The 14834-nt window shown below is 37.4% G+C and overlaps 1 protein-coding gene across 3 annotated transcripts in view; it reads right to left on the minus strand.

The window, feature by feature from the left end:
• Nucleotides 1–2124: 2124 nt before the first annotated feature.
• LOC121377476 (E3 ubiquitin-protein ligase RNF19A-like) overlaps nucleotides 2125–14834 on the minus strand; it is a 30091-nt gene continuing 17381 nt past the window's right edge. Inside the window, exons 7-14 of one of the 3 annotated variants that reach the window (XM_041505485.1) lie at nucleotides 13070–13316; nucleotides 11881–12042; nucleotides 11147–11308; nucleotides 10310–10471; nucleotides 9471–9632; nucleotides 8640–8801; nucleotides 7793–7957; nucleotides 2125–3140 (exon numbers count right to left, since the gene is read on the minus strand). In XM_041505485.1, coding sequence (XP_041361419.1) covers nucleotides 2453–3140; nucleotides 7793–7957; nucleotides 8640–8801; nucleotides 9471–9632; nucleotides 10310–10471; nucleotides 11147–11308; nucleotides 11881–12042; nucleotides 13070–13316 — 1910 coding nt within the window. In that variant the 3' untranslated portion in view covers nucleotides 2125–2452. The remainder of the gene's footprint in view (nucleotides 3141–7792; nucleotides 7958–8639; nucleotides 8802–9470; nucleotides 9633–10309; nucleotides 10472–11146; nucleotides 11309–11880; nucleotides 12043–13069; nucleotides 13317–14834) is intronic. The other 2 variants (XM_041505486.1, XM_041505487.1) reach the window with 2 other exon arrangements.

Below are 14834 nucleotides of genomic sequence, written 5' to 3' on the forward strand. Positions count from 1 at the left end.
GTTTGATTAGCATATTCTGACATGTGACCACACGTGATATTCAGATGTTGTCGCTTTATCACAATTCATATAATAAATCTAAACATCAACATGAACTAAGTCATATTAGAAATATTAATAATACTGACAGAAATGACAAAAGAGAACGTTTGATTAGCATATTTTGACATGTGACCACGCGTGATATTCAGATGTTGTCGCTTTATCACAATTCACAAGATAAATCTAAACATCAACATGAACTAAGTCATATTAGAAATATTAATAATACTGACAGAAATGACAAAAGAGAACGTTTGATTAGCATATTTTGACATGTGACCACGCGTGATATTCAGATGTCGTCGCTTTATCACAATTCATATAATAAATCTAAACATCAACATGAACTAAGTCATATTAGAAATATTAATAATACTGACAGAAATGACAAAAGAGAACGTTTGATTAGCATATTTTGACATGTGACCACGCGTGATATTCAGATGTTGTCGCTTTATCACAATTCACAAGATAAATCTAAACATCAACATGAACTAAGTCATATTAGAAATATTAATAATACTGACAGAAATGACAAAAGAGAATGTTTGATTAGCAAATTTTGACATGTGACCACGCGTGATATTCAGATGTTGTCGCTTTATCACAATTCAGGTGATAAATCTAAACATCAACAAGAACTAAGTCATATTAGAAATATTAATAATACTGACAGAAATGACAAAAGAGAATGTTTGATTAGCATATTCTTACATGTGACCACACGTGATATTCAGATGTCGTTGCTTCATCACAATTCAGGTGATAAATCTAAACATCAAGCGTGATCAAATGTCATAAAAGACCAGACCTGTCAACCTTTAGTCAAGAGAAAGCAGGAGGTGTGTGTTGAAAAAGCAGGAGATTTGGTCAAAAAGCAGGAGATTTTTTAAATTCACACAATTTAACCCAAAATCGCAAGATTTTAAAAAAACATTATTACAATAAGTTATATGAATACTTTATAATGTCATATATACTTCTTAACTTTAGATCTTGGCATTAAAAAAAAATATAAAAAAAAGTTCTTTTTTTTTTTTTTTTAAGTTTAAATATTATTATGATTTAATACATATTTAAAAAAATAATAATATTTTATCCAAAAATGTTAAGAACGTGAACAAGAAATAAAAAATTTAATTAGTACATTTACGGTATTACACTTACTGCCTTACAGGTTGCGTTACATTATCATTTGTGGTTAGTGTACCTATAGAAATATCTAAGTACCGAAGACAAATTTATATAAATCTTATAAATTAATATTCAGTTTTTACTATAATGAGGAACGGTGGCGTGGTACTGATTTAAAATCATTATAATGATGCAATAAACATTGTATTTTCATTAATCATAAGTAAAACCTCATTACGGACATCGTGTGAAATATACCGGAATTATACCCATTTCCGTGAGTAACTTTATGTCAATGTCAAACACAACATTTTTTAATTGTACAAAAATAATTTCTTGAAGTGTACCCTTATAACCAACATTTTACTGCACAAACATACAAAATTAACTGACACAAGTATGTTTATACAGCTAATTGGTCTTTTCGTTGTCTTGCTGTGACATGTGATTTTAACATGCATCGTGTGTATCGCTGTCAACTCGGGAGTCTGGCAGTTCAGATTTGTCATAGTTGCATTATGTAATCCAGTGGAAAGACATTTTACAATTCAGAGGTGTTATTAGAACTAAATTGGATAGTTTTTTTTTTTTTATATGGCAACACTGAATGTCAATACACAGCCTGTTTAATTAGCGGCAACACGCTTCGTAGCCATTATGATGACAACAAACATTATAATAACACATCATTTTATAAACTCCATGTGCTTTTTTAACAATATAAATAGGCTATCCCACAATTCTCACTTCGGCAAAGGTTAAACAGTCAGGGCAATTCGGCCTGTTACATTCTCGGAAACCGAAAGTAGTCGACATTTTCCGAATGAAAAAAAAAGGCAGAGTTACTTCCCTTCTGTTATTTTGACAAGAGGATCGATTTATTTTTATGCTTACAAAAATGTCATTTAACAGGAGAAACTGTCTCCCGCACAGGGGAAAGGAGATTTGATCAAATACCGGGAGACTCCCGCGGAATCCGGGAGGGTTGACAGGTCTGTAAAAGACACAGACATGACTTAAACATTAAAAAACTAAGGCAATTATTATGACCTTTTGTGACATTGTATGAACACGGGGCCCTCCCCCCCAGCCAAACGACTAAGTAACTGTACATGGATTCATTTTGGGTGTTTGGTGTAGCAGAGCCATAATGTAATTAGTAATATGATCATCATTATTATTATTATTAATTTAAAGAAACTTTGTGGGTGTTTGGTGTAGCACCAACTCTATAGTGGCAATAATCAACAACATTATCTTGGTAAAAAAATTTAGTTTAAAGCTGACGGTGACAGTCGGCCGTTTTTGTAGGCGAGCTCAAGGCTGTGTCGCTGCTCCGCTTTGCTAGTTCAGGGCTCTCCGGCAAACACGTGCAGTCCGAGTGCACCGAGGTGCAGCTGACATCTATCGTGGATGCCTCGGACAAGGCCCGCGACGATGGAGTCTTGGAGCATGATGGCCTGTCGCTTTCCACTTCCGGTATGGTGGACGAAATGTCGATTCTCTCCTGTGACGACAGCAAGTCCAGTCGTCCCGACCGGGCGTTCACAGACACCGAGAGAATGGACTTGCGGCTCTGGCTCCGACTGAGGTAATGAATTCTTTTGCCATCAGCAGCGGCGGCGGTGTTGGTGCTGGTGCCACTGACGCCGACAGAATCCACAGCTTTTAGAAAAATGTTCTCCAATTTCCGTTGGTCTGGATCTCTCTGTTGGTGCCAAGTTGAGCAACCTCTTCGCACGTCGACGGACATGTCTCCATGCGCCCATGGGCCGATACTCTTGGCATTGTCTTTGATGCTATCGCAACTTGCGGACACGTCAGGCAGTTTTTCCTTTTCCGGACACCACAGGAAGAGCGACATACTTTTCTCGGGGCACATGCACACACTTGTTGTTCTCTCGAGACGTTCGAACATGCTGGTGTCGCTTCGGTCTCCTTCCATCGGTACGTCTAGCTCAAAACTAGATCCACGAAAAAGAGAAAAATAAAACAATATTTCTTTTATTAACCTTCTGACTACTACAGACTACTGTAAACTGTATACAGTGCATTCCCCAATCAGGGTTCATACACTTAAAGGAAGTCAAAATTCCAGGGTTTTTCAAGCACTTTCCAAGTCAAGTTTACCAAATTCCAGGACCTTACTGAGTTAATGGTGGACAACTTATGACTAAACTTTTGCATTTGCGCTCACCACAACCACAGTTTGAGGCAATGTCGCTGTCAGAAAACATCATATCAACAGGTCGTTAAACACGCAAGTGCCAACCATCTTTGTGGGTTTACAATAGATTCATTAACTTGACATGCTCCCTGATCTTGCTAAATACCCAGCGGCAAAAAGTGACAAACTTTCTTTTCCAATGTGGCGATGCTGTTGCTTGGATCTCATGGCCACGTGATTCTCGTATTGCGAGATAAAAAACAAACAAAACATTCACACGTTAACTGAGCCGGTAAACATCAATTGGCTGGGCGATTGGCATTTGATTGTGCCGCGGAAATGAAACAAATAATTTAATTACATGTTAAATAAAGTAAATAAAGCCTCCATTTTAGGCGTTTATATTTTATTTGACATCAAATTATAATTTTCAAGGGTTTTCCAGACCGCAAGATGATTTTCAAGGGTATTCAAGCACTGGAATACATTAGTTTATTTTCAAGGGTTTTCCAGGCACGTACGAACCCTGCCCAATTCACATTTCCCACCCTTTTGCACACGACACTCACCGGAAACAATTTATTATTAGAAAACGGAAGACAACTCTGCTTCCTGTGTCTTTTGATTTTGGTTTTTCAATGGAAAATACCTCGGTTTTCAGCAAGTATTTTCGCTTGACAACAATGGTGGCACATCGCGGTCATTTTTAAGGATCAATAGCTGATTGTGACAGCTAATTTGATAATAAATATGATCATTTTACCAACAATGAAAATCACCAAATATTGGGATATGAATCGGAGTTCGTTTAAAAAAAAAAAAAAAAAAAATTCTGGTGAGAAAACCAGTCATTGGGAATAATGGACATAAATACTGGACAGCTGGCCACAAATGCCTGTAAGTAAACGCGACTTTTTCTAATTTTAATCAACATTAACTGATCTAAAATAATACTTCAAATATGAACTTTATTTTATGTACTTATAAAACATATAAGGTAATATATGTGAGTAAAAATTATAAACATGTACCCACTCAACGTGTTTTCTGCCAAAAATTTATCCAGTAGTCTAATAGTTAATACCTATATGTATACTGTATGAGTAGCCATTAGATATAATTTATCGTACATAAATTACATAAATAAAAGATAATATGTAATGAATGAAAGCAAACTGAATACATTTTAAAACAACTTTAAAGATAAATAATATCTAATGCATACAAATGTAGTATTCTATTTCTTACATATACTCAAAAAGGTTTATAATAAGTTTAAAACATCTTTTCCAACTAAAATTTATTATCTTATACACAACAAAGCAAGCAATTTCAACCATGCTTATTTCATTGGCTGTATGGCGACTGGGTCATCACCTAGGCACAGCCAATCATATAACTTTAAATCGATAACACGTGTGATATACTGCCATTTGATATCATAAATGACCCATGAAGTGTGTAAAACGCTAAGAAACCGAAATGCTTTCTATTAAGTGTTAACCACATGCAGAAGGTGGTATTTGGGGTATTAAGTCGCTATGGCAGCCTTCACTGTTGCCTACTTTTCATGCTTACAAGGAAATGGTTTATTTAACGATGCACTCAACACATTTTATTTACGGTTATATGGTTAAGAACCACACAGATACTAAGGGAGGAAACCCGCTGTTGCCACTTCATGGGCTACTCTTTTTCATTAGCAGCAAGGGATCTTTTATATGCACCGTGCTATTCTGTATAGTGACGTCACAGCTTACGATGGTTTTCACAATTTGGTATTTATCACTAAGATAGCTTCAAAAATATGCGCCCCGAAATCTTCTGAAAGTGGGACGCTGTATTTCATAGGGGCTGGATTTAAGGCAGTGGTACAGCACTCGCTCGATGCACGGTCAGTCTGGGATCGATCCCCGTCAGTGGGCCCATTGCTGGTATATCAAAGGCTGTGGTATATGTGCTATGGGATGGTGCATATAAAAGATCCCTTGCTGCTAACCTAAAAGAGTAACCCATGAAGTCGGGGCTCGCGCTGTCGGTAGCCAAATTAGCCATTGGCTAATTTTTACAAAAAATGGCTAATAAAATTTGCAAGTGGCTAAAATATTGGCTAAGCCATATTCTATCTTTTGAACAAACGATTACATAATCTATTCAAAACCTCAAACATAATAATAATACCAAATATTCAATTTGTGTAATAGTGATCTCGCGACCGGTAACGAGAAACGGTGCCATCCAGAATACAGCGTAGGCCAAATGATGTTTGCTTATTTTAATAATCACTGTTATTAATTTTAATGGCATGCATTCAACAGTCTGGAAGATCTGTAACTTGTTATTTTAACTTTGTTTTGAACCAAAGTAATAAAACAGACCAACAATGCGTGTCAATTTGAATACACATGCCAGTTCAGGGCCAAAAGACGTAGGCTATCCCAAGGTCCGAGTTCAGCCAGACCGAGCAAAAATAAAAACGTCCTCTATACAGGTTTATGCGCTTCATGTTAAAACCAAATGGACACGTCGGACACCAATCAAATAGTTTGCGAATGTTAGGAAGAACGTTCATTGGCTGAACTGAGGACAGCTCTCTGCGCGAATATACATCAAGCAGGGTTCATACACCTTGGAAACAAACAAATTCCAGACCTTTTCCAGACTTTTTCCAAGACAAAAAAATATTTTTCAAGACTCACGTTACTTAATAATCAGTAAATACATCTCCCCATATTTTCGGAAAATCTGACAAAATGGACAATCTTTTTGTCATATGCATTGCGCAAGCGTGTACTTCAAATCTTCGGTAAATGTCGGCAATTGTTAGTCTCGATTTCCCAAATGTCCGTTAGTGACGAGATCGGAAAACGTCGTCAGATTCCGCCGGTTTCACGCAACCAAAATTTTCAACATGAGTCCTAAAGACGAATTTCCATACTTTTTCCAAACTAACTCGCAATAAAAGGTATTTTTCCATACTTTTTCCAGGTCTGAAAAATGGATTTTTAATATTCCATACTTTTCAAGGTTTTCCAGACTCCGTACGAACCCTGGTCAAGCTTCACAGTCAGCTGTGACCCACGTGTCAAGAGACATTGTTGCGGCCATCAAAGAATACGATTACACAAGTAAATCTTGAGATTAGTAGATAAATAACCTTGGCTAAATACTTACTTACTACAGGCGAACAAAATGAAGGATATGCTATTACTACAAACAACTTAATATATCTATATTTGTGTGACCTATATTGTTGATTGTTTATATATAGATATAGATTGTTTTTGTCGGTATATGTGTATGAATTTTGTTTTTGTCGGTATATGTGTATGAATTTTGTTTTTGTCAGTATATGTGTATCAATTTATGTAAGTCATTCTCCACCATTGTTCCACACTATTGTACATAATATTGTATTTTATTGTTATAATGCTGATAAGTTGCAAAACAAAACAATAAAAAACTTGAACTTGATGTAAATTTGAAAAAAAACAAAACCAATAGTTGTTCGCATCAATGAATACTTAACTGCAGTTTCATTTATTTCCTTTGTCTTTGTTACTTTTGTACCCATGGTTGAGAGCACGCATGCAGATCGCGATCGCGGGAAATGAACATGCAGTATTTATACAAATTGCAGTTAAACATACACTGATTAAAATTAGTTTACAATAATCATATTTGTTAGATAATGTTAGATATCAATTTGTAAGACTGTGAGGTTTATTAACGTTTTATATATATATATAAATGGAATAGTGAAGTCACCATTCTTAGCCTAGGTATTTACATGCAGAAATCACAACAAACATTTAACATGACGCTGAAATCAACAGCAACAACATGGCGCAAGTTATGAAATTTTTGGGGGTGCTGAAAAATCAAAGTAATATATTAACTGCCCTATCCCCATTGCTGTCTTTGATTTTGATCAGGTAATACGGTTTTGTTATTCAGATTTATTCCAGTTTGTACACAATTAGCTGAAAAAGATGCATTTTCATATTCATATATAAATACTCTACAGTACTGTGTAAAACAATTTTAGCTAAAACATTTTCAATATGGCTAATAAAAATTCCATTTGGCTAATATTTTGGCTACTGGTATTTTTGATCCCGGGCGAGTCCTACAAGTAGCAACAGCGGGTTTCCCCTCTCTATATCTGTGTGGTTCTTAACCATATGTCCGGTGCCATATAACAGTAAATATAATGTCTGGAGTGCGTCGTTAAATAGAACATTTCTTCTCCCTCAATATCTGTGTGGTTCTTAACCATATGTCCGACGCCATATAATCATAAATAAAATGTGTTGAGTGCATCGTTAAATAAACCATTTCCTTCCTTCCTTCATACCTTCTGGCAGATATACTTCTGATGTGGATATTAAACTGGGATCTATGTTTTCAATGTAAAAATATTTCACCCCTTTCAACAGCCTAACTTACTCGAAACTAAGCACTGAGCCAGCAAGAGCCCTTGTGTTACAGTTGTCGCCACAGGAAACAGCTGTCGAGCGTTCACTCAGGCTAGTGTTGGTCGACTCATTGCTGAAGCTATCTCGCACGTGCAAGGAGACGTTTGTTGTCGACACATCGGCCTGAACATCATGCCTAAATGAATGAATGATTAAATGAATGAAAATGAGTCATTAACTGAAATGAACGAATTAACAAACAAATGAAGGAAGGAAATGGTTTATTTAACCTTCTGACTACTGCAGGCGAGATATCTCGCCCGACGTCACACCAGTCGACATTCTATACACTGTATACAGTGCATTCCCCAAATCATAGTTCCCGCCATTTTGCACACGACACTCACCGGAAACGTTTTTTATTAACAGGAAACACTTTATTTTACAGCATGCTAACTTTTTTTTTTTTCTTTTTTTTTAGTGGAAAATAGCTTGGAATTTTGAGTTAAAAAAGTGGTTTTTGGCAAGAATTTTTACTTGACAAAAATCGAAGAGTAGTCCATGAAGTGGCTGCAGCAGGTTTCCTACCTCAATATCTGTGTGGTTCTTAATCATATTTCCGACACCATATAACCGTAAATAAAATCTTTTGAGTGTGTCGTTAAATAAAACATTTCTTTTCCCTCAATATTTGTGTGGTCCTTAACCATATGTCCGACTCTATATAACCATCAATAAAATGTGTTGAGTATGTTGTTAAATAAATCATTCTTCCCTTCCTTTGTACCTTCTCGCAGACATCCTTCTGATGTGGATATTAAACTGGGATCTCTGTTTTTAATATAAAATATTTCACCCGTTTCAACAGCCTGACTTACTCGAAACTGAGGATTGAGCCAGCAGTAGCCCTTGTGGAACAATCATCACTGTAGGACACGGATCCCAAGTGTTCAGTTATCCTAGCGTTGGCCGACTCAGTGCTGAAGCTATCGCGCGAGATCAATGAGATATTCGATGAGACACCAGCCGGAACTTGATGCCTAAATGAATGAATGATTAAATGAATGAAAATGAGTCATTAACTGAAATGAACGAATTAACAAACAAATGAAGGAAGGAAATGGTTTATTTAATCTTCTGACTACTGCAGGCGAGATATCTCGCCCGACGTCACACCAATTGACATTCTATACACTGTATACAGTGCATTCCCCAAATCATATTTCCCGCCATTTTGCCCACGACACTCACCGGAAACGTTTTTTATTAACAGGAAACACTTTATTTTACAGCATGCTAGCTTTTGTTTGTTGTTTTTCAGTGGAAAATAGCTTGGAATTTTGAGTTCAAAAAGTGGTTTTTGGCAAGAATTTTCACTTGACAACAATCGAAGAGTAGCCCATGAAGTGGCGACAGCAGGTTTCCTACCTCAATATCTGTGTGGTTCTTAACCATATAACCGTAAATAAAATGTTACGAGTGTGTCGTTAAATAAAACATTGCTTTTCCCTTAATATCTGTGTGGTCCTTAACCATATGTCCGACATTATAATTTATATAACCATAAATAAAATGTGTTGAGTGCGTTGTTAAATAAATCATTCTTCCCTTCCTTCTTACCTTCTGGCAGACATCCTTCTGATGTGGATATTAAACTGGGATCTGTTTTCAAAGTAAAATATTTCACCCGTTTCAACAGCCCGACTTACTCGAAACTGAGGATTGAGCCAGCAGTAGCCCTTGTGGAACAATCGTCACTGTAGGACACGGATCCCAAGTGTTCAGTTATCCTAGCGTTGGCCGACTCAGTGCTGAAGCTATCGCGCGAGATCAATGAGATATTCGATGGGACACCAGCCGGAACTTGATGCCTAAATGAATGAATGATTAAATGAATAAAAATTAGTCATTAACTGAAATGAACGAATTAACAAACAAATGAAGGAAGGAAATGGTTTATTTAACCTTCTGACTACTGCAGGCGAGATATTTCGCCAGACGTCGCACCAGTCGACATACTATACACTGTATACAGTGCATTCCCCAAATCATAGTTCCCGCCATTTTGCACATGACACTCACCGGAAACGTTTTTTATTAACAGGAAACACTTTATTTTACAGCATGCTAGCTTTTGTTTGTTGTTTTTTAGTGGAAAATAGCTTGGAATGTTGAGTTCAAAAAGTGGGTTTTTGGCAAGAATGTTTACTTTGACAAAAATCGAAGAGTAGTCCATGAAGTGGCGACAGCAGGTTTCCTACCTCAATATCTGTGTGGTTCTTAATCATATTTCCGACACCATATAACCGTAAATAAAATGTTTTGAGTGTGTTGTTAAATAAAACATTTCTTTTTCCTCAATTGTGTGTGGTCCTTAACCATATGTCCGACACTATATAACCATCAATAAAATGTGTTGAGTACATTGTTAAATAAATCATTCTTCCCTTCCTTCGTACCTTCTGGCAGACATCCTTCTGATGTGGATATTAAACTGGGATCTGTTTTCAAAGTAAAATATTTCACCCGTTTCAACAGCCTGACTTACTCGAAACTGAGGATTGAGCCAGCAGTAGCCCTTGTGGAACAATCGTCACTGTAGGACACGGATCCCAAGTGTTCAGTTATCCTAGCGTTGGCCGACTCAGTGCTGAAGCTATCGCGCGAGATCAATGAGATATTCGATGGGACACCAGCCGGAACTTGATGCCTAACGAAGGAATGATTAAATGAATGAAAATGAGTCATTAACTGAAATGAACGAATTAACAAACAAATGAAGGAAGGAAATAGTTTATTTAACCTTCTGACTACTGCAGGCGAGATATCTCGCCCGACGTCAGACCAGTCGACATTCTATACACTGTATACAGTGCATTCCCCAAATCATAGTTCCCGCCATTTTGCCCACGACACTCACCGGAAATGTTTTTTATTAACAGGAAACACTTTATTTTACAGCATGCTAGCTTTTGTTTGTTGTTTTTCAGTGGAAAATAGCTTGGAATTTTAAGTTCAAAAAGTGGTTTTTGGCAAGAATTTTCACTTGACAACAATCGAAGAGTAGCCCATGAAGTGGCGACAGCAGGTTTCCTACCTCAATATCTGTGTGGTTCTTAACCATATGTGCTATACCATACAACCGTAAATAAAATGTTATGAGTGTGTCGTTAAATAAAACATTGCTTTTCCCTCAATATCTGTGTGGTCCTTAACCATATGTCCGACATTATATAACCGTAAATAAAATGTGTTGAGTGCGTTGTTAAATAAATCATTCTTCCCTTCCTTCTTACCTTCTGGCAGACATCCTTCTGATGTGGATAGTAAACTGGGATCTGTTTTCAAAGTAAAATATTTCACCCGTTTCAACAGCCTGACTTACTCGAAACTGAGGATTGAGCCAGCAGTAGCCCTTGTGGAACAATCATCACTGTAGGACACGGTTCCCAAGTGTTCAGTTATCCTAGCGTTGGCCGACTCAGTGCTGAAGCTATCGCGCGAGATCAATGAGATATTCGATGAGACACCAGCCGGAACTTGATGCCTAAATGAATGAAAACGAGTCATTAACTGAAATGAACGAATTAACAAACAAATGAAGGAAGGAAATAGTTTATTTAATCTTCTGACTACTGCAGGCGAGATATCTCGCCCGACGTCACACCAGTCGACATACTATACACTGTATACAGTGCATTCCCCAAATCATAGTTCCCGCCATTTTGCACACGACACTCACCGGAAACGTTTTTTATTAACAGGAAACACTTTATTTTACAGCATGCTAGCTTTTGTTTGTTGTTTTTTAGTGGAAAATAGCTTGGAATTTTGAGTTCAAAAAGTGGTTTTTGGCAAGAATTTTTGCTTGACAAATGAAGCACAAGTTGACATTTTACGTAATTTTCTTTATACAACAAGATATATTTGTTTTTGATTTTACAAAGCATGAATCTTTGTTCATTGTTAATATTGGTCAAAATTTACTCGAACATGTTTACAGGGTAAGGCGTTGCTCAGTGGTAAAGCTTCTGGCAGACATCCTTCTGATGTGGATATTAAACTGGGATCTATGTTTTCAATGTAAAATATTTCACCCGTTTCAACAGCCTGACTTACTTCACACTAAGGATTGATCCAGCAAGAACCCTTGTGCTGCAGTTGTCGCCATAGGAAACAGCTGTCGAGCGTTCACTCAGGCTAATGTTGGCCGACTCATTGCTGCAGCTATCTCGCACGTGCAACGAGGCACTTGTTGACACATCGGCCTGCACTTCAAGTCTAAATGAATAAAAATTTGTCATAAACTGAAATGAACGAATGAACAAACAAATGAAGGAAGGAAATGGTTTATTTAACAATGCACTCAACACATTTTATTTACAGTTATATGGCATCGGACATATGGTTAAGGACCATACAGATATTGAGGGTTTCCTACCTCAATATCTGTGTGGTTCTTAAACCATATGTCTGACACCATATAACCGTAAATAAAATGTGTTGAGTGCTTCATTAAATAAAACATTTATTTTCCCTCAATATCTGTGTGGTCCTTAACCATAGGTGCGACACCATATAACCGTAAATAAAATGTGTTGAGTGCTTCATTAAATAAAACATTTCCTTCCTTCTTTCCTTACAACATAACAACATGTAGAAATCATCTGCGGTTGAAGCTTGCCAATGTATTATAAGACTAACAAAATCAGACCAAAAAAAGGTGTACTGACTTGGAATTATTTTTGTGGAATGCATGTCCAGTCATGTTGTAAGTGAATATAAATTGTATTTATAATCCAGTACTAGACAGCAATGAAACTTGCACTCTGTGACACTATGCATTTGGACAGGTATGCAGCATTGGTTGTTTGTTCCTACAACCGGAGTACCTCTGATGACTGCTCTACTGACCAAATTAAATCCAGCCCCACAATGTTTCTGGGGGTTTTGTTTTATAGTTTTTTACCGATACCACTAGAGCACATTGATTTATTAATCATCAGCTGTTGGATGTCAAACATTTGGTATTTTTTACATATAGTCTTTGAGAGGACACCAGATATATTTTTTCATCAGTAGCAAGTGATATTTTATATGCACCATTCCAGACAGAATAGCACATACCATGACCTTTATTACACCAGTTGTGATGCACTGACTGGAACGATAAATAGCACAATGGGCCCACTGATGGGGATCGATCCCAAACCCCTCCCCCACAATATGAGACAAGAACCTACTGCTGCAACATGGGCTGTTCTACACCCACCCTCCACCCCTACCCACCCACCAGACACACACTCACTTGTTTTGATATCCATCGACTGCAGCGTATGTACTGCCACAGAGGCTGCCGTTGAGACTTGAACTGGCGATGGCATGGTTACTGGTGGAGTCGCAGCCGCTCTCGTCATGTAGGACCCCCACCTGGTCCACGTGGCTTCCGCTGGCACTCAGACTGTTGGTCATAGCCAGAGATGTGTCGCCGATGCTCGGAGCAATGCTGGGATTGGCAACGTTGTGAGTGGTGTCCACGCTCTGTCTGTCTGCAGCTGTAACCAGAACAACAACATTTGTTTAACCTTCAGACCACTGGATTAATTTTTGAAAAATAAATCACGTTGAGTGGGTACAAGTTTTATAATTTTTACTCACATAAATTAACTTAAATGTTTTATAAATACATAAAATAAAGTTCCTATCTGATTCGGTAAGTATTATTTTCATGGATTTTTATAATTGTTAGGATATTTTAGATCAGATAAGGTTGATTAAAATTATTAGGCAATTTTTTTTCTAAAAAGTCGTGTTTATGTACCGGTATGGGTATTTGTTGCCAGCTGTCTAATCATGCTCGATAACAGTGGTTTTATGATCAATATTTGGTGATTTTGGTTGCTGGTAAATGTTAAAAATTTATTATCAAATTAGCTGTCACAATCAGGAATTGATCCCTGAAAATGACTGTGACGTGCCGCCATTGTTGTCAAGAAAAAATACTTTTGTCATATGCTTATATTGCTGTTATAAAGAGTTTACCGGTATAACGATTTCGTGAAGAGTTATCTCCCTCAGCTAATTCGTTCACATTGCTAGCTTTGAAAATTTAGAACACGTAATACTGTAATATGTAATAACTTACTAACAATGAAAGGACAACAAGAAAAGATTTAATTTGCTTTTAATTCAAATAACAAAATGAACATTTAATAGCTGAATTCACAGAAGTCACTTTCGTACAACAAAGTCCATGATTGATGTTTGAACATGCCCGGCGTTGTAGTGCTCGACTGCACGTACTGCGTTCCACAATGAGTCAAGATGTTCAAAACCAATCAAAGGGTTCTGCTCAAAGTACCTTATTGCAACAGAAAGTCCTTGTTTCGCCTCACATTTCTTGACCACATCTTCAGTATTGTCGTCAGAGTCATTTCCACAATCATCACTTGGAATATCATTAGAAACATCAGACATGATTTGAACAATTGCGTCATCACTCAGTGATTCACCGGTTTCAACGACGCTGGCAACGAGGCAACGGCATCCATTTAGTTTTCACCTGGCATACATCTCAACAGAACTTGGGAGTTCCTGCAGTGGCATGTTGTCGTCGTCGTCAGGGTTAACATGGGGACACTGCTGTGGGGGGAGAATACCGGTATGTCGCCAACAATTCACAATGGTTGATGGTTTCACAGACATCCACGCTTCTTTAACAAATGACAGAGCATGTCTGATGGATACTGTTTGTATGTTTTTTTCCTCAATGCAATCCAGGAAGTAACTAACCAGCAACTTCTTGTAGAATCCTTTGAATTTTCGGATAATTCCCGCATCCATGGGCTGGATGTGAGACGTCGTGTTCGGCGGCAAAAACTTGACTTTGACATTTGTCAGTTCCACACCAGTACTGGAATGACTGGTTGCGTTATCCACCAACAAAATCATTTTCCGGCGTTCATTCTTCATCCGTCTGTCGAATTTCACCAACCAATCTTGAAAAAGAATCATGGTCATCCACACTTTTTTGTTGCTGGTGTATGCGACGTAAACACTGGGATCAAACGTTT

Source organism: Gigantopelta aegis, chromosome 7, assembly GCF_016097555.1.
Source record: "Gigantopelta aegis isolate Gae_Host chromosome 7, Gae_host_genome, whole genome shotgun sequence".
Classification (NCBI taxonomy): Eukaryota; Metazoa; Mollusca; class Gastropoda; order Neomphalida; family Peltospiridae; genus Gigantopelta; species Gigantopelta aegis.